The sequence below is a fragment of the Dendropsophus ebraccatus genome, chromosome 2 (genome assembly GCF_027789765.1).
Source record: "Dendropsophus ebraccatus isolate aDenEbr1 chromosome 2, aDenEbr1.pat, whole genome shotgun sequence".
Classification (NCBI taxonomy): Eukaryota; Metazoa; Chordata; class Amphibia; order Anura; family Hylidae; genus Dendropsophus; species Dendropsophus ebraccatus.
Window position 1 is genome coordinate 186,423,844 of NC_091455.1, and position 24,329 is coordinate 186,448,172.

At 43.9% G+C, this 24,329-nt stretch overlaps 1 protein-coding gene across 6 annotated transcripts in view; it reads left to right on the forward strand.

Moving 5' to 3' along the window:
* RBM33 (RNA binding motif protein 33) overlaps positions 1-24,329 on the forward strand; it is a 75,609-nt gene that overhangs the window by 20,215 nt on the left and 31,065 nt on the right. For 5 of the 6 annotated variants that reach the window (XM_069958883.1, XM_069958881.1, XM_069958884.1 and 2 more), the window contains exons 8-15: positions 5,476-5,663; positions 6,026-6,239; positions 7,816-7,874; positions 14,779-14,917; positions 16,860-17,593; positions 17,816-17,986; positions 18,815-19,066; positions 22,483-23,109. In XM_069958883.1, coding sequence (XP_069814984.1) covers positions 5,476-5,663; positions 6,026-6,239; positions 7,816-7,874; positions 14,779-14,917; positions 16,860-17,593; positions 17,816-17,986; positions 18,815-19,066; positions 22,483-23,109 — 2,384 coding nt within the window. The remainder of the gene's footprint in view (positions 1-5,475; positions 5,664-6,025; positions 6,240-7,815; positions 7,875-14,778; positions 14,918-16,859; positions 17,594-17,815; positions 17,987-18,814; positions 19,067-22,482; positions 23,110-24,329) is intronic. The other variant, XM_069958882.1, reaches the window with a different exon arrangement.

The following is a 24,329-nucleotide window of genomic DNA, read 5'->3' on the forward strand; positions in this document are numbered from 1 at the left end:
CCCCCTGTATAGTCATACACCCCTGTCCCCCCCCTGTATAGTCATACACCCCTCTCCGCCCCGCCTGTATAGTCATACACCCCTGTCCCCCCCCTGTATAGTCATACACCCCTCTCCGCCCCCCCTGTATAGTCATACACCCCTCTCCGCCCCCCCTGTATAGTCATACACCCCTCTCCGCCCCCCCTGTATAGTCATACACCCCTGTCCCCCCCCTGTATAGTCATACACCCCTGTCGCCCCCCTGTATAGTCATACACCCCTGTCGCCCCCCTGTATAGTCATACACCCCTGTCGCCCCCCTGTATAGTCATACACCCCTGTCGCCCCCCTGTATAGTCATACACCCCTGTCGCCCCCCTGTATAGTCATACACCCCTGTCCCCCCCCCTGTATAGTCATACACCCCTGTCCCCCCCCCTGTATAGTCATACACCCCTGTCCCCCCCCCTGTATAGTCATACACCCCGGTCCCCCCCCCTGTATACTCCTACACCCCTGTCCCCCCCCCTGTATAGTCATACACCCCTGTCCCCCCCCTGTATAGTCATACACCCCTGTCCCCCCCCCTGTATAGTCATACACCCCTGTCTGCCCCCCCCCCTGTATAGTCATACACCCCTGTCCCCCCTCTGTATAGTCATACACCCCTGTCCCCCCCCCCGCTGTATAGTCATACACCCCTGTCCCCCCCCCTGTATAGTCATACACCCCTGTCCCCCCCCTGTATAGTCATACACCCCTGTCCTCCCCCCCCTGTATAGTCATACACCCCTGTCCCCCCCCCTGTATAGTCATACACCCCTGTCCCCCCCCCTGTATAGTCATACACCCCTGTCCCCCCCCCCTGTATAGTCATACACCCCTGTCCCCCCCCCCCTGTATAGTCATACACCCCTGTCCCCCCCCCCTGTATAGTCATACACCCCTGTCCCCCCCCCTGTATAGTCATACACCCCTGTCCCCCCCCCCTGTATAGTCATACACCCCTGTCCCCCCCCCCTGTATAGTCATGCACCCCTGTCCCCCCCCTGTATAGTCATACACCCCTGTCCCCCCCCCCTGTATAGTCATACACCCCTGTCCGCCCACCCCGCCTGTATAGTCATACACCCCTGTCCGCCCACCCCACCTGTATAGTCATACACCCCTATCCCCCCTGTATAGTCATACACCCCTGTATAGTCATACACCCCTGTCCGTCCCCCCTGTATAGTCATACACCCCTGTCCGTCCCCCCTGTATAGTCATACACCCCTGTCCGTCCCCCCTGTATAGTCATACACCCCTGTCCGTCCCCCCTGTATAGTCATACACCCCTACCCCCCCTGTATAGTCATACACCCCTGCCCCCCCCCCCTGTATAGTTATACACCCCCATCCCCCCCCACTGTATAGTCATACACCCCTATCCCCCCTGTATAGTCATATACCCCTATCCCTCCTGTATAGTCATACACCCCTGTCCACCCCCCCCCCGTATAGTCATACACCCCTATCCGCCCCCTGTATAGTTATACACCCCTGTCCGCCACCCCTGTATAGTTATACACCCCTGTCTGCCACCCCTGTATAGTTATACACCCCTGTCCGCCACCCCTGTATAGTTATACACCCCTGTCCGCCACCCCTGTATAGTCATGCTCAGTGAGTTTTTTACTTTTTTGATATTGACAGTTTTTCATAGCAAGTGGGTGTGGTTTGCAAAAAGGGGCGTGTCATAATTATCGTTCAGTTATCGTTACCGCGGCTACATGTGCGATTAATCGCGATATTGATTTTGGCCCATATCGCCCAGCCCTATGCTCGGCTAACACTTATTAAAGGTGTATGATAACAATAAATGTCTTCTGGGATTTTTCTTGTTCTGGGCCATAGCATTTAAAAGGATACTCCAGCAAAAAAAAAAAAAATTGTATGGAGAGCAGGAAAGGTTTTCTGCTGCTCTGGACAGTTCCTGACATGGACAGAGGTGGCAGCAGAGAGCACTGTGTCAGACTTTAAAGAATACACCACTTCCTGCAGCTGATAAGTACTGGAAAACTTGAGATTTTATTTTATGATTTTATTTTATGATTACTATTTTTTATTTTTTTATTTGCTGAAGTACCCCTTTAATGTAATGGGTAACTTGGTAAAGGCGGATGATGGGTATCTTTCTTTAATTTTTATGTAATAGATTATTATATTTACTTCTCATTTTTATGGAGAAACAACCTAATAGTTAAGAATGGCCTTTTTTTTTTTTCTTTTTTTTTTTTTAAATCATTTTATTTTTACATATATATCCTGCCCTAGTTCAATGACAGAAGTTTCAACTTTTCGTTGTTGAGCAATCTAAAGAAACACTTAAAAGGATGAATTAACATTTCAGCCGAAGTAACAAACATAATTTCCATCCTGTCACATATTGGTGACCTTTTGTGACAGCTTGTCTCTATTGGAGGGGAGGATTTTTATGTGCTGATTAAAGATGTCATTTGAAACCATTTTATTACCAGGGATGGTGAAATTAATCTTGACACTTGGAGCCAGATGAAAAATAATTGCTGATTCACGGCATTAACTGTGAATGGTAGTCCAGAGCGGGCAGGAGCGCCGGGGAGAGAAGGGGGCTGGGCATGGGGGGTGAAGAGCGCAGCTCTCATGTTATCTGTGGGATTTCTAATTAACACTTTCCTACAGTGGAGAACTCCCATCCACTATTCATGATGACCTCTCTTATTGAGGGCTAAGTGTTCAACATTATCTCTTGGAGCGCTACGTATTCTGCTATGTGCGCCCTCGCTTCTCTTATTTCTATGGGCACGTTTTAGAATATTGTTTAGGACTATAAAGATTCCCCCCCCCCCCCCCCCCAAAAAAAAAAAAAAAATTTGTGGGGCTTGCAAAACTTCATATGATTGTAGTAGAAACAACCTCATAGAGAAATATAGGTGTCATTTTACGTCACAGAATGGAAATATACAGACCATTTAAGCTGGGTTCACCCTACGTTTTTGCAATGCGTTTTTTCAATCCGTTTTTTTTTTTTTTGCAAAAAATGGATGGAAAAATCGCATGCATGTGTGTGTGCATCCGTTTTGATCAGTTTTTCCATTGAATTCCATTATATAAAAAAGGATCAAAACGGATCCGTTTAAATTTTTTTTAACGTACACAAAAACATAGTTGACCTTGTTTTTGTGTCCATTTTGATCAGTTTTTTTATAATGGAATTCAGTGGAAAAACTGACCAAATGGATGCGCACACACATGCATCCGTTTTTCATCTGTTTTTTGCACACAAAAAAAAGGGATGGAAAAAACGGATTGCAAAAACGTAGTGTGAACCCAGCCTTACGAGCATCGATCAGTGAGATTGATGCCTGTTTGCAGAGCTTTTACTCAACCGTGCAGCTGTTCCACACACATGGTTGGTGGATCATTCATGTGACCCAATAATGTCGTCATAGTGTCTACCACACCTTCCTGTTTACATAGCCAGTTAGTGATGATCCCGAAGTGTCCTGGTTCGGCAACATTCTTCAAACCCGAACGCACGGGATTTGACTCCCTACGGCTGCAGAAGTTGAATGCAGTCCTAGGGAGTCCTGGGAAACATGGATACAGCCATAGGCTAGTTATGATTTTATATGACTTATTACCTTGGTATCTGCGTCCCCCAATAAGATGCCCAAAAAAGAGGATTTTTTTATTTATTTTTTTTGCTTACCATATAGTCTTTGTAGACACCACACCCACAAATTTTTTTTTTTAGGTTTTTCTCTGGTATTGTGGTTGCTTCAATTGCTGGTTTTCCTACCTTATTTGTCACAAACCAGTTTAGCTCCTTGCCAGTGGGCTGGTATATCCTGCTCGGGAGAATCACTTCCTATTTTTCACTTAATGTCAGCGCCCTCTAGTGGCAGCAGCCTATACCCATGGTATCTGTGTCCCCCCCCCCCCCCCCCCCCCCCCCCCACCAATGAAGGCTAGGAGAGAGAGTGTTTACGGTAAGTAAGGAAAATCCTATGTGCCGCACATCATTGGCTAATTGTTAGCAATGAGTGTTCCTGCCAGACGCTACACGTCACACACTTAAAGCCAAAATTAGAAGGAAATTAATAAGCAAGAATCTGTTTTTGGTGTTTAGTTTCAGTCCTGGTTTAGTCTTTATAGAGTTATTCAAAGATAAAAGGGAAACTGTGAGCAGGTTCATGCAATCTCCCTGCAGCTGTTCACCTTTTTTTTTTTCTAGCGCTGGTCTTCTTTTCTAATGGTGGTTTTACACGAAACAATTTATCGTTCGAATTTGCACGTTAACGGTTGAATTCGAACGATAATCATACGTGTAAACGCAGCGGACGATCAAGCGACGAGCGAGAAATCGTCCATTTTGATCTTTCAACAATTCTCAAATCGTCGATCGTTCGCAAAAAATTCGCAGATTGTTCCATGTAAACATTCTTTCAACAATTTCACCTATGTATGAGATAGGCGTAAGCGATCGCAAAACGATTTTTCCGTACGATGTATCGTTTCGTGTAAACGCTGATCGTTATGAAAAAAATTTTCAAATCGAAATCGTTAATTGTGCGATCGGGCGAATTATCGCTCCGTGTAAAAGTACCATTAATCGGTCTTGCCAATTTTCGTGAATTGTAATAAAAAATTTATATGTAAATTAGTTCATAAGAAGCAGTGGGGGCGTGCCCTATTAACTAAGGGGGGGGGGGGCATTTATTCTGTGTTCTTGTGATCTGCTCATACCGATTGCTAAAGTGTCCACAGGTGACAAAAGCAATGTCCCCATAACCCCAAAAATTGTAATTCCTTGTCAGCAATGTATTGGGTATCAGAGAGGTTGCCCCAGGTGGACTTTAAGCAGCAGCATCTCCACCTTGACACCTAATATACATACATTTCTTTTAGAGAATAATAAATCTCCTACTTCTTGACATTTATATGCTTAAATGGCATACAACAGAAAAGTGCATTTTTCTGGTATAGGGGCATTGCTTTTGGCACCCAAGGACATCTGCATATTGTATGAGCCCACATCTGTGATGTACTGGTATAGTTATATGTGAGAAAACGATGACCTATTCCCTTTAAAACAATATTCTATGATAAATCTGGTGTTAGGATTAGATTTTTCTCTAGTAGTACGGGTAGATTTTATGCAATATGGTTTTGTTCTAGGCAGAATTCCTTTAATAGTTTACTATGCTCCGCACCAAATCCTGTAGTGACTGTGCTTGGTATTGTGACCCTTGTGGTCATTAGGAGTGAGCTGCAATACCAGGGACAGAAGTGGATAGGCCATTAGTCTCAAAGTTCAGGAAAACGCCATTGGTTACCCTTGTAAATGCTACATGTGCTGTTCTATGAATCCCATCCCAGTGGTATAAGGCCATTGTGGCCCTTGAGCTGCTTTGCTGTTATATACTCTCTGTTAACAGAATTCCTTCCCCCCCCCCCCCCAAAATACAGAGCTTTCTGAGGAGGCCAAGGCGTCGTTGATGGAGTTTGAAGAGATGGAACGTCAGCGCAAACTTGGAAACTACGGTGCTAGAAGAGGTGGCCGGGGGAGAGGGGTCAGTCATGGAATGCATCGTGGTATGAGAGATCAAAGAAATGACAATGACAGACGCAACCTGAGGGATCGGCATAACCAAGGGGTAACTATTCATTTTACTTATATTTCTAGATTGCATATTTAGGCCATCTTGCATGGTTAACCATCCGCATGACCGCCATATGATACATTTACTGTGGCATCTACAGTGAAACAAAAAGACTTAGTGATAATAAAAAGAAATATAGCACAGAAAAACAATCAAATAGGTGCTGTCATAGAGACATATCAGACATTTTTATGGGTTGGGGTCTGGGTGTCCAGATCCCAACCGATCACTAGAACAAGCTGGGAGTGGTGCACGCCAAGTATTAGACCTTCCCCTCAGTTGCAGGTTCACTAGGTTTTTGATGTGCACTAGAATATCTGATTGGTACTTAATGGGTTTCTGTGTCCCTTTCCCAGCAGCCTGTTCGCAGTCTGTTCCAGCAGCAGCAGCATATACAGCCGCTCCTTCCAATGCCGCGATCTCGGAACCCATCATCATCCGATGGGCTGCACTCTCCACAACGTGAAAAGTCCAGGATGGGGAATAACTCTCTTCTGGCCACACCACCACAACAGCCTAAAAATATTCATATCAATCCACATTTTAAAGGGAATGTGGCTCCAGTCCAAGGTAAGAAGTCATTGGCATGTACATATAAGTACAGTGGATCGTGTGCACAGTTACTATGCTGGTCCCTTAATTTTTGGGCACTCTCGTAGGGCGTTTGACTTCTACTATATGAGCTAATTTTTTTTTTTTTGAGATAATGTTAAAGCGGACCTGTCAGCAGGAAAAGCGATTGTTCTCTCCATTGAAGATTTAAAAGGAAGGTAACAGCATGAATATGCATTGTATCTGTGTTGCCAGTTTCCAGATGGCGATCACACAGTGCAAACTTACCTTTTAGCAATGCTCGGTGATCCAGTATCTTTGGTAAAAACATTCACAGAGGCGGGTCTGTGACACTTTCTGCTCCTGCCCCGCTCTCTGACCACTTCTGTGTCTTAAGCCACCCCGCCTCCTTCAGAATGATTGACGTCTCACTCACGTAAATATCCCACACAGCCAAAAATGAGCCGCCTGTCAATCATTCTGGAGGAGGCGAGGCGGCCTGACAAACGTATTGCTGGCCAAAGAGCAAGGCGAGAGGTGACCATTGGACACTATCAGTCTGAAATAACGTTATTACCAAAGATTCTAGATCACACGGCAGCACTAAATTATATATGCACTGCTTGTGTGATAGGCATATGGATTTTGGCAGCACAAATATATGCATATCTATGCCGTCAGTTTCACTTAGGGCTTTTTTGTTAATGGCCTAATTAAGAGCCATGGGGCATTCCTCATCACCTTCCAGGTATGTCCTCTTATTCACCACCTCTGTACCTGCTTGCACCCTCTAGATAAAGAAGACCTGGACAGGACTTAAGGCTGTATTGCACAGCACGATATTCAGGGGGAAGCAACCACTGACCTGTCAGCTGAGCACTCGCTTGCCCCTTGTCGCTCGCTTGCTTTCTGTCCTATTACATGTACAGACAGCGAGAGGGACTGCCCGGACGATCCTTGGGCCCAGTGGACCATTGTAATCAATGGCTGTCTGCTGCCGCCCCTCCTATTACCTAATGGTGCTATTACTCCAATTACAACATGTTAAAAGACCGTGATCGGCCAACATTGTGCATGTCGGTTGATCATGCTCTTTTAACATGTGCTATTACTACAAGCGATTATCCACCGGAACGGCCAGTAATCGGCCAAGCACGGCCAATAATCGCTTGGTGTAATAGTGCCTTTACTTGCATCTAGCTGTGCTGGGGTACACCCCTAGGCTTTTGAGCCTTATTTACATATTAACAAAATAGGCTTATCTCGCTGATGGAGACCAGTATGGCGATAAGGTGTGCCCAGTATCATGATGACTAGTCCTGTCTAGCCATGCGCGTATTCACATTCCTGTTTACCCACCAACAGGTCCGCTTTAATGTATTTGATCCACAATTAATTTTTTTTTTTTTTTGGTGTTAATATTTCTTGTCTTTATGTGAAAAAAAGGGAACAGCTCGGTGTTAATGAAACTGACCAGTTAATTGCCCTTAAGCCTCGGAGCCGATATAATTAGGTCATAGAAGATGTGAACATTGAGCGACCGTCATATTAAAGAGGATAAAAATGCTGATGGGTTTTTCTTTTTTCACTGCAGTTCCCCTTCTGCCTGTCCCAAACCAGTCTCGACCACCCATGGGGCCACCCAGGTTTTCTGTGAGTATCTGTCACTTCCTAATATAGGTTTAGAAAAGTAAAATAATGCCCCCCTTATCAGTACCTAAGCGATTCATTGTCCCTTGATTTGGTCTACGTGTCATATTACCAGCGTCATGGCTCACATCACTTAAAGTGGTTGTCCAGTAAAAATCTTTTTCTTTTCAAATCAACTGATATCAAAAAGTTATATAGATTTGTAATTTACTTTTATTAAAAAATCTCAAGTCTTCCAGTACTGATCAGCTGCTGTATGTCCTGCACGAAATGTTGTTTTATTCTCAGTCTGACACAGTGCTCCCTGCTGACATCTGTGGCCGAGACAGGAACTCTCTTGGTTTTTTATGAATCCCCATAGAAAACCTCTCCTACTCTGGACAGTTCCGGTCACGGCCAGAAATGTCAGCAGAGAGCACTGTGTCAGACTGGAAATATAACAACACTTACTGCAGGACATACAGCAGTTAATAGGTATGGGATGACTTGAGATTTTTTTTATAGAAGTAAATTACAAATCTATATAACTTTCTGATAACAGTTGATTTGAAAGAAAAAGATTTTCGCTAGATAACCTCTTTAATGGTATGGCACATGGCTGGAGGCTGTAGATTGGCCACATTAGTCACTTGCTAGATTGTAACCATATACAGAGCCCAGAAAATACACATCTGGGTTAGTAATGCCCTATCCTGTTTATACTCTGGATAGGCCATAACTAACCCAGATGGGTATACCCCTTTAAAAATGTTTTAAAAAACTTAGCAATGTTCGTAGGCCTATAGGATTCCTGTATTTTTATTTATTTTTTAACCTTTTGTTACGAATGTTCAGGATTGTGCATTTCCCTATAGGACCTAAGCTTTGCTCATATAAAGTAGTTTGCTTAAAATGTCACTAAAATTGATATATAAAAGGAACAATGCTCGCTGCCCACTTTTTACGCGTCTATTTGTTGGCAGAATCTAATGATTGATGAGTGTGAAATGTGGCATATCCACAGTCAGCTTGTGCTGAATAATTCAGTACCATTTGGTGACCCGAGCGATTCATTAGAGAATTTGTAGGTTGAACTTGGAGAATCTATTTCTAATGAAAATGAATCTGGTCTTTAGCCTCTTCAAGATGCTGGGTAGGCTTTATGAAAGCCATGACACAGTTTCTGTTAGAATTGGTTCACACACTGTAATATTTTTAAAAAAATTAACTGAAGTGTATAGAAGATTATGTTAAAAAAAGGAAAAAAAAAAATATATAATATAAAAATATCATATAATTTTTAAAAATAAAATTACATACAGTGGTGCCTTGGATTACGAGCATAATTCGTCCCGGGACCGCACTTGTAATCCAATTCCGCTCTTAAACCAGAGCAAATTTTCCCATAAGAAATCAGAAATGCAGACAATTGGTTCCAAACTCCCAAAATAATGATTTATTATTCTTAACATGTAAAACTAATTAAAGGGGTTGTCCGGCGATAAAAAATTATTCACAGAATAACACACATTACAAAGTTATACAACTTTGTAATGTATGTTATGTCTGTGAATGGCCCCCTTCCCCGTGTCCCACCACCCCCACCCGTGTACCCGGAAGTGTGATGCGCTATACATTACCTCTCACGTGCCGACCACGGTCTCCGATCGTCAGCAGTGACGTCTTCTTCGTGAGTCCGGCGGATCTTCCCGAGTGCCGGCCGCCCTCTGCAGCGTCATCCGAAGCTCAGCCGCGATTGGCTGAGCATAACTGTGCTCAGCCAATCGCGGCTGAGCAGCTGATGACGTGGCCGCGTCATCAGCCGCTCAGCCGCGATTGGCTGAGCACAGTTATGCTCAGCCAATCGCGGCTGAGCTTCGGATGACGCTGCAGAGGGTTGCCGGCACTCGGGAAGATCCGCCGGACTCACGAAGAAGACGTCACTGCTGACGATCGGAGACCGTGGACGACACGACATGCGGTGAGTATAATGCACCACACTTCCGGGTCTAGCGTGGGTGGGGGGAAACACGGGGAAGGGGGCGATTCACAGACATAACATACATTACAAAGTTGTATAACTTTGTAATGTGTGTTATTCTGTGAATAATTTTTTATCGCCGGACAACCCCTTTAAGCAAACATTCAGAAACAGCAGAATATGTGATATTATAAGTTACTGTACAGTAATGGAAAGGATGGGAAACACAAGGGCGGACAGAGACTGCAGGGAGCATGAAGGAATGAGCAGGACAGATGTGGGCACATACATGCAGCGCTCTCTGTCCAGGGAGAGAGGGGTTACAGCTATGGAGAGATTACCTCCACAGTCCTGTCCCCTGATGTAAGCCTCAGCCTGAAGTGGATCTGCTATTATTTGGAAGGTGAGGGAGACTTCCTGGGTCAGAGTACAGGGCTGTAGACCCCGCTATGCAGGCCATGCCCCTCCTCCACTCGCGCTTCCACCCAGTACAGGGAGTTCTTAAACCAAAGCAATGCTCTTAAACAAAGTCACAATTTTGAAAAACTGTGAGCTCTTAAACCAAAACACTCTTAAACCAAGTTACTCTTAAAAATAATATAAATAAAATGTGTGTGCATTTTGCCCATTCATTCCTTTATTATTGCTAAAAATAAGAATTTGTGTGTCTGGTCTTTAATGGCAGCCTCAAAGGTCCACTGCTGGCGCTAATCTCACTCTAATGGTTGAGCTGTCGGAGTCTTTGAGACCAAAGCTGAAGACTGCCTGGACAAGTGGGATTTCATCAGGGCTGTTGGTGCTTAGCTTGCAGCTCACAGTGCGAGGGGCCTTTTAGGATGTTGTGTGGTAGAGGTGGGCAGCACAGCATCATCAGTGTCACAGACATGCCTCTGTGACACTACATTTTGCTGGGGGTAAGGGATGCCATAGTTCTCAGTTGGAGAAAATAAAAAAGTTAACATTCCTTGGCCTATAATAAAAAAAAATTCAAAAACTGTATCACTATGCCCACCTGTGCAGGAATAGATGGACGTATCGGTATGCTGAGGGTAAGCGCCCTATTACACGGGACGATTATCGCGCGGAAAATAGTTATAACATTTGAAATTAAACGATAATCGCCCTGGGTAATTGCAGGCAACCATCGAAAAATTGTTTGTGTGTCGTTGATCATTGATTTAGATCTGACCCTAAAATAATCGTTAATCGTTTGCTGTAATTCCACATTCTTTCACTAATCGCTCAGTGTAATTCCAAATCGTTCCTGCTTTTGGTGGTCCAGTAAGGAGGATAGAAGTCAATGTGTCTGTGACTTGTCACGTCCGTGAGCAGAGGCCGTGGTATCAGGTGGCAGAGGCTGACATTTCCTGCTCAATGTTCTACATGGCATGTCATGGAAATTATCCTTGAATGAAGCGGCTTTTCCCGGCTGCCTATGTTTGCAGTGATACACAAAGCAGTATCGTCTTATTGGATTCAACATGAAGTTTTGATTTTGGACACCTACTGTCTTCACACACATGTAAAGCTCCATAATGATGCCAGTTGAAGTAAAAAAGTAACACTGGGCATTTTGTCATATGTGATGCAAAAGTGCTGGTGAACAGATGCAACCTGAGATTCATCCAGCTGTCAGATCTTGTCAGGCTAGTACAGAAGGGATGCAGCTTAGAATGCAGCTTACATAATATTGCACAGCCTCCATTTGCTTGTGGGCCTCTGATTAATTACAATTACCATACATTATCATACCATCACATTTAATCATATCAATGAATTCCCTTCAGCTGTTGGCTCATCTCAATAAGACGCCATTCACCATGCTAGTTTATGCTTTCCAGCTTCTACCGTGATTAAGACCCAGAGCTGGTGCAGCTTTACTGCTAGGAATCCTATGGTAGGTGTTTATTCTGGATGCCATGGTAGCAGACACAAGTACATGCACTCAGTGTCACACGTTTAATTTCTTTCTTTTTTTTTTTTTTGCAGAAATCAATAGTACAGGCGATTTTAAGAAACTTAGTAACTGGGTTTATTAGCTGAAAATGCATTTTTTTATCATAAAAAAGCAGTTTGAAGCTCTCTCCCCTGTCTTCATGGTTCCCTTATGGAAAGGGGAGGGGTGGAGGGAGATGAGGCACCAAAACTGGACAACAAAAAGTTAATTTCAGCTACATCACTGAGCTACATCTCCTCTGAAGTCAGCACTGACCTAACTAGAGGCTTTCACACAGGTGGCGCTGTGTAATCCTTTGTTCTCTGCTCTCTCCTTCCTTCTCCCCCCTCCCCTCTCCATAGGTTACACAGGGCATGTCTGATGCAACAAGACGTGATTTCCTGATAATGAGCAGTGGATGAGAGAGAGGGGGGGGGGGCTAGGAAAAGTCTTTTTGAATGCAGATAATGACATATTTGCCTAATAAACCCAATTACAAAGTTTTTAAAAATCACCTTTACTATTGATTTCTGCAAAAAAAAAAAAAACTGTGACACTTAGATGTAGAGTCAATAACTTATCGTGATCATTGGTTATCAGCTGTCTGTACAGGGAGCTATACACTTTACATAAGTTAGACTGAAACTGCCTATTTTGTTGGGATTGGCTAACGTGTATGGTGGTCACCTGGCTGTTCGATGTCAGGAGAGAGGACTGTTGGTAAGGTTTAGCTTTTAACATGTATACGAATTATGGAATGAAAGACTTTTTCGTCTTTAGGCTTGTGTTCACACTGGGTTCATGTTGTTGGGGTACGTTGAGAAAAAAAGTCCCACACATACCAATAGGTGGCTTAATATATAAAAGGGACTGGTCATCAGAAAAATTACCTGTTGTAATAAAGTTTGGTGATTTTTTTTTTTTTTTAAATATATTTTTCAATGTTACAAATCCTGAAGTCTTGCAGTTCTGGTTACTAAACTTAATAAGCTGAAAAGTCCTGTTCTGTAGAGAGAATTTTTCAGCAGTCTTCTCCTTATCACAGGCAGGATTACAAAGTATGCATTGTAACACTTGGAGATAAGATGGGAGGAGGGCATTCGCAATAACTCCTTCCCTTTACTGCACAGTGACCTTTGCACAGGTCACAGAGCATGCCCAGAAAACTTATAGTAGTCCATAAGTCAGCTCAAGTCTGTTGTTTCTTCAGTTGTGACTTCTGTAAAGTATATCTGCAAATGCTGATTACACAAGTCAGTTGTTTTTTTTCCAGCAACTTAAAGGGCTTTTCTGCTCAGATAAAATACATGCAGAATCATCACCCTTCCTCTTCCTGGATTTGTTCCATACCTGTTATATTTTCATTCCCACCCCCCAGTTCTAAGTTTGCAGCTTTCTGCTGAAGACACAGAAAACTGTGTGTGGCCGGCTGTCTCTGCACTCTGTGATGCCAGGAGTGTTAATCCCAGTGAGGTCACATGCAACTTGATTTAAAATTGACCCTCCCGACATGACAAAATGTAGAGACAGCTGGCCATGGACATTGTTTACATGAACTCTCTTGGAAGGAAGAGGGTTCAGAGCAAAGATGGCAATAAGGACTCGCACAGTTTTCTATGCCGTGAACAGAAAGCAGCAGCCTCAGAACTGGGGGACAGAGACTGAAAAGATAAGTATGGAATGAATTGTTAGTCTCCAGGAGGGGATTGATTCAACATGGATTTTACCTGAGTGGAATAACCCCTTTAATACGACTGCAGATTAAAACTATTGCTGTTAGATTAGTGGTGGCCGTACAGAATTTAAGTGGAACTGACCTGTACTGTATGGAGCATCCCAACTGTGGATATAGGGAAAATTGAATATTATCATGCACTATAGATAAAAAGACAAAATGGACTTGGCAATTCAGAACGTGAACGTTGGCCCAATGTGTATGGGAAATCGAGACCTAGCTGTGTACGTCTGTACGGCCAGCAACCGTAGAGCCAGTTAAAGGTAGAAATAGGATCTCGTCTATCCTTTAAGCAAATGGGCACCATTTAATTTCCTCCAGGCGCTAACCTTCCCATTTGCTTTCACCACTAATAGATTCCATAAGGGCCGGCAGAAGACGTATCGCCGTCACAAAGTTAAAGAGCAAATACTTTTTTAAAAGGTTTAATTTTCCCCCGAACGCAGAGCTGAATGTGCGTGGCGGGCTATATTGGTCATTAATCTCTGAGCCGCGCTCTCCATTGTCTGCCTGACCCTGTTTAACCATCATTAGAATTCTAATAGAACGCTCCATATGAAGGGAAATTAATAAATGAAAACATGTTGTAGACGTTGGAAGTAATTTATTGAGAGATTCATTAAGTTACAAAGACTTTAACACATTTAATTAGTCCTCTGAAAGTAGAAGTGACCCTTCCCGTAAAGCTGATAAGTCTCATAATAGCTCTTAGATTTTTTTTCTTTTTTTTTTTTTTTTTCCTTCTAGTTTTCTCTTTCCGATGAACTGTGCGCAAAGCAATTTATGCTAAGTTTCCATTCTTTTCACCGGTAGGCCCAGTTATCGGCGGGGCCCTGAATAGATTAGCGCAGATAGCATCATGTAATTAACAAGAGATGTGGAAATGTAAAGTATAATTTGTGTCGTGATTGTGTGCGAGAGAATGTTAATTTCTTAACTAGATGGATATTTAAGGGGATAAAAGAGCCAGAAAAATAGAGGATAATTCTATAAAAGGATTAAGGCCACCTTATCTCCTGTTCGTGAGGTGGTGGGATGTTTGGCATATTATGAAGCCCAAAGCCACGTTTAATGAGGAATCTGTCGTTTTCTTACGAATTGGCTCCATATAACAATGAACTTTTTTTTTTCATTTAAAGTAAATTATCTGGTTGTTGGTGGGTTAGAATTAAGTAGCCATTTTTGTCCATTGTTGCATAAGTAGTTTTTGTGAACTTATGTTTTTTTTGGCTGTTGACCCTCATGAAGTTTATCATTTGATTTTTTTATTTACAAGGGCATGCCAGATTTTCAGCCTCCTTCGAGTCCTGTGTCGGGGAACTTTAATCAGCCACCTAGACTTCAGGAGCCGTGGAGAAGTCAGCCGCCGCCGCCACCACCGCCACAGCCTGAGCGAGAACCGTTCTTCATGGGAGGTAAAGCACTTGACACCTTTTAAGAATTTTTGAGATGGTCTGCCTAGTATCGTGTTCTAGAGTGCAACTGGAGCATGCTCAAGTCTAATTGTTCTGCATTTGAGTTAAGCACCGTTGGCTGTAGAAGTTTTATGTAGCCCTAGAGAGTCTGGAAAAACCATAGACTGCATCCATGTTATCCCGGACTCCCTAGGGCTGCATCCAACTACTTAAAGGAATTGGCCACTTTATAGTAAAATAGTTCAGTGTACAGTATAAGTAACTGTACTCACAGCAGTTACCAACAGCAACTCCTTGTTTACCTTACAGAGCAAATATCAGACTCCCCTCCTCCAGGCTGGGCTGCCCTGCTCTGTAGTGTTCCTGTCCATACATTGGCCATCATGGAAGAGCATGTGACCGTGCCCCGCTCCCCAGTGTCCACCACTGAGCCTGTATATGCCTATGGAGGGCACAGGGGGTGGGGCATGGTCACATGCTCCTCCATGTCAGCCATTTTATGGACAGAAACAAAACAGAGCAGGGCAGCCCAGCCTGGAGAAGGGGAGTCTGATTTTAGCTCTGAGGTACACAGGGAGCTGCTGTCAGTATATACAGTGAGTACAGTTACTAATACTGTATACTGACCTATTTTACATAAGTAACCCCTTTAAGCCACCAGTATTCAAATGCCAAAAGATCTGGCTTGAGCATACTCGAGTTGCGCTCATCTCTTCCGCATTCTCCAACCTGTGGCTCTTCAGCTGATACAAAATTGACAGTGGTTTTTCTTTCATAAATTGTAGTGAATGTTGCCCGGTACAACTGCATACAGCGCTGTTCCTCAATCAGTGGCTTTTGGATATTGGGGCAGGCCGGGTCTTGTAGTTTTGCTGACCTACTACCCCTTTGTGTTCTCTAGAATGGGGACCCTTATGTTTTGAATGGGTTTTCCACATGTGCACCACTGCCCCATGCATTGCCATAAATAGTACATTGCTCCATAGACATAAATTACATAGCTGCATGCTTGCCTTATTGCCACCCTAAAATACTTTGATCCCCCTTCTTGTGATTGGTAAACTATGCTCTTTTCTCTGTAGCCAAAGTATCATCAGTATAATAGGCAAGTCCCCACATTGGTTAGCTACAGTTGTTAAACTCCCCTGGTTAATGCTTTCTCTCAGCCATTTTCTCTATGCAGAATCTCCAGTATATTCCTATGAGATGCAGCTTGACACTGCCTGCTGCATGACTGATGCGTGCTGACTGTGAGTATCACAAGGTGATAGGCTGCAGCTGCGTCTCTAAGGAATACACTGAGACACTGATATAGGAGTTAGATGTAAGGCCTTGTAGGTGATTGATCTATGACCTGCTGCACTTAGGAGTAAGTGGATTTAACGAGAAGTCCGCCATTTTAAAAATGTCAGGTGGCAGGGGAGAAAATAACAAGCAAGCATTACTTGCCTCTCTCTGTGCCTGCCATGTGCTGCGTGATGGGCCCAGGGTCCCAGCCGGAAGGCATTTCCCCTTAAGATTTCATGATGTCACATGTGCCCATCCTGGCTGATGGACAGCCCGCTCAGCCAATCAGTGACTGGAGCTGCATCCCCCCCCAGTGACTGGCTGAGCAGCCAGTCCATCAGCCAGGTTGTGACGCCAGCTCTGCTGGATGTCTCGGAGCTGTGATCCAGTGCTGGAAAGGCATGGGGAGAGGTGAGTTAGTATATTAGTTAGTTATTATTTCCCATGGATGCACTTCTACTTTAAAGAGACACTATGCCGAGTGTTGCTTTAAATTCCCAAAAGAACATTTTTATTCTAAAATATATGTAGGCTATATGTTTATGGTATTAGTAAATGTAAGTATTAGCTCTAGTGGATGTATTTTATTTATTTGTTTTTACGTCATATTTTCACGTTTCTGGTTAAGCTTAGCACTGTATTTTATGCTTTACAGATCCGCGGTTTCCCAACCACCATATCTTTGATCAGAGAAATCCTCCCCCCGTTCCTCCTCCACCCCTTATTAATACCAACCACCCAGTTCCCAACCAAAACATTCCACCATTCAATCCACCTGGCCAGGGTTTCAACCAGCCGCCCCGGTTCAATCAGCCCCAGTCTAACTTCAATCCTCCTGGACCTGGTCCACAGCAAGGATTTAATCCACCTGGGCCACAAGGAGGCTTCAATCAGCCTGGCTTTAACCAACCTGGTCCTCAGTCTGGCTTTAACCCACCAGGCCCTCAGTCAGGGTTTAACCCACCTGGTCCTCAGCCTGTGTTTAACCCTTCAGGTAACCAACCAGGATTTAACCCACCAAATTTCAACCAACCAGGACCACAGCCAGGGTTTAATCAGTCCGGTCCTCAACCACCATTTAATCCACCAGGACCTAACCAGCCTGGATTCAACCCATTAAACCCTGGGCCACAGCCAGGGTTTAACCAACCAGGATCTGGTCTTCCGCCCAACTTCCCTCAGCCTGGCCCTGGACCGCAGCCAGCATTTACCACCCCAGGATTTTCTAGAGAGCGACCTGTTCGCATCAACATGTCTTCTCCGAATCCACTGGGAATGCCTCCTTTCAACCAACCTTCAGGCAACATAAGACCTTTCCCTCCACCAAGGCAGCAGTTTCCATCAGGCCCGGGACAACCGTTCATGCCCCATTCCCAGTCAAACATGCAGGTTTGTTTATGTGCATGCATGTTTTCATGTGTTTCTCTTATGTCTAAGTGCTAAAATTTATATATAAAAAAAAAAAATTAAGGAACATATGGCTGGTCCAGTTTTTTTTTCATATTCTCAAGTAACTTTTATCCATTTGTGTGTGTGTATATATATATTATTATTTTTTATTTTTTTTTATATTTTATTTTGTTCGACTTTAGCATGTTTTTCTCTTTATAGGGCAATATGCAGCCTCCAATGCAGCCATTACATCAGCATCACCACCATGGGGTACCACCAAAACCTCTAGGATCGAACCAACAACCACCTCCGTTTCGAGCACAGACTCCTCAGACGCCTTCCCATAGAATGACTGGGCAACAAAGACATGGTCCTCCAAAACAAAGACTGGTGGGTGATGTTTATATGCTGTATATTTGTATGTGGCATCCAGAGTGTTCTTTATCCTTGTATTGCTAGTACGGCCTTGTTGTTTAACTTGATAACATGGTCCTGGCCTTTACACCCATCCCACTGTAACTGTATGGTGCAGTCTAGCAGGAACAGGTTGGTTCTTGGCTGTCTTAGCCCTCTGGGTACCCAAAGGAAGATAAAGAAGTTATTTTTAGGTAATTTTATCGTCTCCTTTTTTACTTAGTGTTCAGAGAGCACTGTGTTAGGCTAGGGGCATAGTGCGTTTTTGCTGTCTGTTTAATGGATTCATTTTATGGAATAAAACGGATGCAGTTGTATACCATCCATCAAAATCCGATTTATTGCCGTACATTATAAAATAAAATTTTACGTAAAGTTTTTTTTTATTTTTTAGTGTACACAAAAATGTGGTTGACCATGTTCTTCTGTACGTTTAAAGTTCTATGTTTGAAAACGGGTCAGTTAAATTGGCAGCAATAACCTAGCCTAATAAATAAAAGTAATGATGATTATGTGGGCACCGCATATCAGCGCATGCAGCGACTGCTGTGGATGCCATTATGCCCTTCCAGATTATAGTAGAAAATTGCAAAATAAAAAAGGGGAGAAAGTGAATAGGTGACCTGTTGAACCAGATATGCCAACAGATACCATGATATGCCTATACAGATAGGTAGAGACAGAGGTTTTGTACTCATTACCCCCTATAAAACAAGATAAGAAAGAAAAAAGTAATTTGGTAGCCCAAGAATAAAATTAAACCATACACATGGTTTCTGCAATTGAGTGTTTTTCCTATTACAGAATACTCCAGGTCAAGGTATGACCAAGGCTCACAATGCACAAACACCACATCAGAGGAACAGCAACCTAAGGGAGTTACCCATCGCACCATCCAACCCAGCTGCAGAAACCAACAGGAGGAGGTCTGCACAGGTTAAGCCTCTTGGTACCGCAACACCACAAGCAAAGGCAGAAACTCATGGCAATACACAGGCAACTCCATCTGTCAGCACTCCCAGCCCGATCAAACAAGAACTTAAGATTGAAGAACAGGTAAGTAGTGGTCCATGAATTATATATCTTATCGCCTAAAGGATCTTTTTTTAAAAGCCGCTGTTGATGGACCATTGTCATAGGCGATCAATATCAGATGAAAGAGGGGCCGGCTCTCTGCATCTCCAGCAATCAGCTATTTAAAGCGGCACACTATACACTTTACAGTGGCTGTACAGAGTATTGCAACCTTGTTCTGTTCAAGTGAATGGGACAACCCTGCATTTCTGCCACAGAATGCTAGAGTTTAGGCCAAAGGTGTTGGGAGCTCAGAAAACTTCTTTAAGGCTATGTTCACACCGTTATAATGGCGTCTGTTTTTATTGGACGGATGCAATTTAACGGTAAACAGCCATTATTTTATAATCAGTATCCTCCTCCACTCCAAGGCGGGTAAAATAGACGCAGGTCCAAGGGGTAATAGTAATATAAAATATCATAAAATTTATTAAAAGAATTATGACAGAGACACAACGCGTTTCGAGACCGGTCCGGTCTCTATATCAAGTGTCTAATTAGACACTTGATAAAGAGACCGGACCGGTCTCGAAACGCGTTGTCGCTGGAATTCTTTTAATACATTTTATAATATTTTATATCACTATTACCCCTTGGACCTGTGCCTTTTTTACCCGCCTTGGAGTGGAGGAGGATACTGATCGTCTTTAATCCCTGTGGGGATTAGTCGGGAGTGGCTGCGGTTCATTCACATGCTATCGGTAAGAGTTGTGCCTTACACAAGCACAACCTACTAAGGTGACAGTTCTATATGCTTACTTTCACCACTTTAGCCCTGTCTGAATTACGCTATGGAGCGCTGTCCTATATTTTATTATTTTATAATGACTGACGTTATTTGCCATTAACTGACTACCATCCTGTAAAAATGCCCGCCATTTTGATGGAATGTGAACATAGCCTGAATGTGCAGTTGTTCTTTGCTGAACCTACACAATTATTTTAGGAAGTTGCATTAAGGGTCTTCTGCAAAACCCCTTTGTGAGGTAAGGGAAACTTTCTTCATCCTAAAGGGGGGAGGGGAACCTTCATGACTCTAAATAGGACAATTACAGGAAATCCCTGAATAAGGAAAAAAATGTTGGTGTTTGTCTATGGAAATGTTCCTTTCTGCCTCCAAAGGTATAAAGCTTCCCCTGATAACGTGCTGCTTACACAGCTACACGGCTCCTTATTGCACCCAGGACGCTGAGGAGGAAGGTATGTTTCTTACCTTCCTCCCTGGCACCGGCCCAGCGCTGTTAGCAGTGTAATCTTCAGGCAGGAGCACTGTTTGGAGCACTGCCCCGCCCCCACAGCGTCATCGTAAGAGATATACCTTCCTCCTCAGCGTCCCGGGTGCTGTTGGAGCTATCAACAGGTTAGATTTATATAACCTGCTATTAGTTTCCCTTTAAAGCAGTTCCATTCGTTTTAATCTCGCTCCTTAGTTGGCAGCCACACCTTTTGTCCCTAACCAATAGTGCTCCAATGTCACATACATTGTGCAGGCTCTGGTCACATGTTCTGGACTTGGATCGCTTCATCTCCCTGCTTCTTCAGGCTTGGTTTGTAGGTCTGATTCATACATGGAGAGAAACCTATCAATCAAGTTCAGTCTGGTGGGGAGGATTCAGCAGGACCGCACTTATCACCCCGTTCTCGGATCATCTCTAACCTATAATTTGTAAATATAGCAGTACCATATTTTTCGCTTTATAAGATTCGCTCCTGGTTTAGACAACTAAAAACTGGAGAAAAAATAAAAAAATAATGCGAATTAAACTCCTCTGGTGGTCTAAGGCAGCAGAGGAGTCAAAGTAGGTCAAAATGACAGGTCTCTAAAGGACTTCAAAAATCTCCATGACAGTACTTAATACCTGCACATACCCAGCTCTGCAGCATACACAATACACACTTCGTTCTGCTACATCAAAATATGCACACAGTTCTGCTACATAAACTGACCCACAGACACAGTGCTACATACATCAATTTAGACACACACACCTCTGCTACATACAGACATACTGAGCTTTGCTCCATAAACATACCCACAGAAACACACACCTCACCATCAACATACACAAACTACTCTGCTACATCACCATACACAAACTACTCTGCTACATCACCATACACAAACAGTTCTGCTACTTACATGCAGTCACAGACACACACAGAAATTTTAATACACATTGTCCCTACATACAGTATCTGTCTCTGGACTGTACATTTCTCGCAGTCATATGACTAATCACATGACTGACACTATCTAAGGTCCTGCAGGTCTTCAGCTCCCATTCTGAGTAAGTTCTCGGATGGATTAGTGCTTTACCAGACAGTAGGGGAAGCAGTCAGGGTGGCTGGTGACACTGTAGGATCGCCCTATCTGTGGAATATAGGACGCTGCCACACTTTTTTGCCCGAAATTCTCTTCCTAAAAGGTATCTTATATACAGACTAGGACTTACCGTGTTTTCCTGCTTTATAATAGGCGAGCATGTCCAGGTTCCCATCTATCATGGGGTATCTAGGAAAGTTATTTAGCGGTGGACATTGCACCCCCTAGGTTAAGGTTTCCTGTGTTACATGTGTATTTTTGAGCCTATATCATAGACGCATGTCTCTTTATACAGACTTAAAAATCCGCATGTAGCCTGCTCATGTTAAACCGGCCTAATTTAGAGATCTCTCTCTGTGACAGATGCCTGCCTCAGACATGTTTGGTATTAAATTACTGCAGTGGTCCGGTTATGTGTACCCAGCCCATGCTTCATTTATACTATTCCTTAGAGGATTCCTGTAAGGGCCTTGTGTCCTTTCCTGAATTTCAAGTAAGACGCCCTGTCCACTTGTCCCCTAATAAACTGCCGAGCAGTCCAGTGCCTTTGGCTTCTTATTAGAGTGCAGAGAGCGAGCAAAGGTTATTTGATGCTTATTATTGTCCTCCACCACAGAAGGCATGAAGACGGAATAATAAGTCTTTGTTGTATACCATTAATATTCCAGCTTTGCAATTGACACGATTCTGATTCTTGAGAAGGGAGCACGAGTTCAAGGTCAGCCTCTCGCCTTGTGCTGTTCATTATAAGCAATTATTGTGTGACAAATGACTTGGAGATCATGCTGTAAAATTCTGTAAGAAAAATCAATACTTCTAATGAAACCTTTTCAGGTCATTTACCTCACTACCTTTGTTAGTTTGTCAGGAGGGAACGAGATAAAGCGATCTGACAGAAGGGCGCTCCGGTATCTCCATACTTGTTTCATCCTGTATTTATAGAGTGCCGCAAACAATCTCTGTGCGTGTTCAGACTGCCAATTGCTGCCCCGGTTGTGCTGAGAGAGGGGATGGGAGCAAAAAGCAGAGGTGGGAGAAAATATTCACAAATATTCTTCTTTTTTTCCTTTTAAAGTTCCCTGATGAAGATGAAGAGACTAGAAAATACAGATTAAAGATTGAAGAACAAAAGCGCTTAAGAGAGGAGATATTAAGGCAGAAGGAGCTCCGGCGGCAGCAGCAGGCCGGGGCGAGGAAGAAGGAGCTGCTCGAGAGGCTTTCCCAGCAGCAGCAGACGCCCAACACAGCCCAGCAGGCCCCATCGGAGGCCGATAAACAGACAGTTAAAGTGGAAAATAGCAGTCCAATAATGACTCACGTGACCGAGCAGGCTCGGCCTAATGTGAAACACAGACTCGTCGCAAAGAAGTCAGACGTGTTAGTGACTATGACGCCACAGAAAATCCCTCTTCTGCAGAGTGCTGGGCCCAGTGTACCAATGCAGAAGAAAGTCATCAAGCAGACTGTACAGAATAGGGTAGCGGTGGAGACCCAGGCGTTAAAAGTGCAGCCGCTACGCCCTGCCGGCACTGCCGCCCCATTTGGCCAACAACAGACTTTAAAAATCGCTTCGGTTCAGGGGAGGCAGCAGGAGCAAAGACCCACAGGTACTAAGAGGACTGTCATGCAGAGGACGAACAGCAGTAGCGGCGACCAAGCACACTTTGCCACGAAAGTTCGTGTAATAAAGATGGCCGGACCGGTAAGTCCCAAAAAAAAAAAAAAAAAAAAAAAAAAGAAAATTTTTTTTCCAGTGAAAACCTGTTTGATTTGGAGCTCAGAATTAGGCTCAATTGTTTAGTGTATCAGTTTACAGCAATAGCACAAAACAAAGACTATGCTGTTACTGTCACTATAGTTAGCAAAAACTTTTGCCATGAGAGTAATACGCACATACTTGGTTTACATTTTTGTGTTCTATTAAATGTTTAGCCACCAAGAAAGATGTGGCCACTTTCTTTCAGAAACAGCAGCACTTTGGTTGTCCTCAGTTTGGTTGTCTCAGTTCCATTAATTTTAATAGACCTGAATTGTAATTCCACACACAACCTGAGGTAGGGGTGGCGCCATTCTTCCAAGAAATTCCCTTAGGGTGCCTTCACACATACCGACTCGCAGCAAAAATCTTGCTGCGAGTTTCTGCTACGAGCCGAGGTCCTGGAAGGCCCCTATTACTACATACAAGCAGTGGTCTGAAAGACCGCTGCGTGTATGTAATGCAGCCGCCCCCTTAACCCCTTCGGCTCCCGCACCGCTGTCTCCATACATTACCTGGCTCTGGCTGCGTCTTGCTCTGCCGCCCAGCCAATCAGTGTGTTGCCCAGCCGCAGCCACTGTTTGGCTGGGCGGCAGAGCAGGACCCCGGGACCCTGTGCAGCCAGAGCCAGGTAATGTAAGGAGACAGCAGTGCGGGAGCCGAAGCGGTTAAGGGGGCGGCTGCATTACATACACGCAGCGGTCTTTCAGACCACTGCTTGTATGTAGTGATAGGGGCCTTCCAGGACCTCTGCTCGTAGCAGAAACTCGCAGCGAGTTTTTTGCTGCTAGTCGGTATGTGTGAAGGCACCCTTAAAGTGCTCCGGACTGCCCCCGGTGGTCCATTCCTTCTAATGAATACATAGAGCCAGACAGCGCCCAAAGTGCCTAATTAGTATAAAAGTTTTACTTCTAACTGCGCAGAAAGGACACAGAGGATGAAGGAAATTAACCTCCATCCTCATCGCCCCGTGCACAATAGGGACCTAGCAGCAGGTTAGATGTTGCTAATCCGTATCTTCATCCAGTATCCAGGTGTCAGTGTGATGGCAGCATAATAAGCAATAGACTTACATTCATATCATGGGATCATTTATACTGCAATATACCCAATCACTGCAGGTGTCGTGCCATCCACAGTTAACGCATCCATTGATTACATTGCAC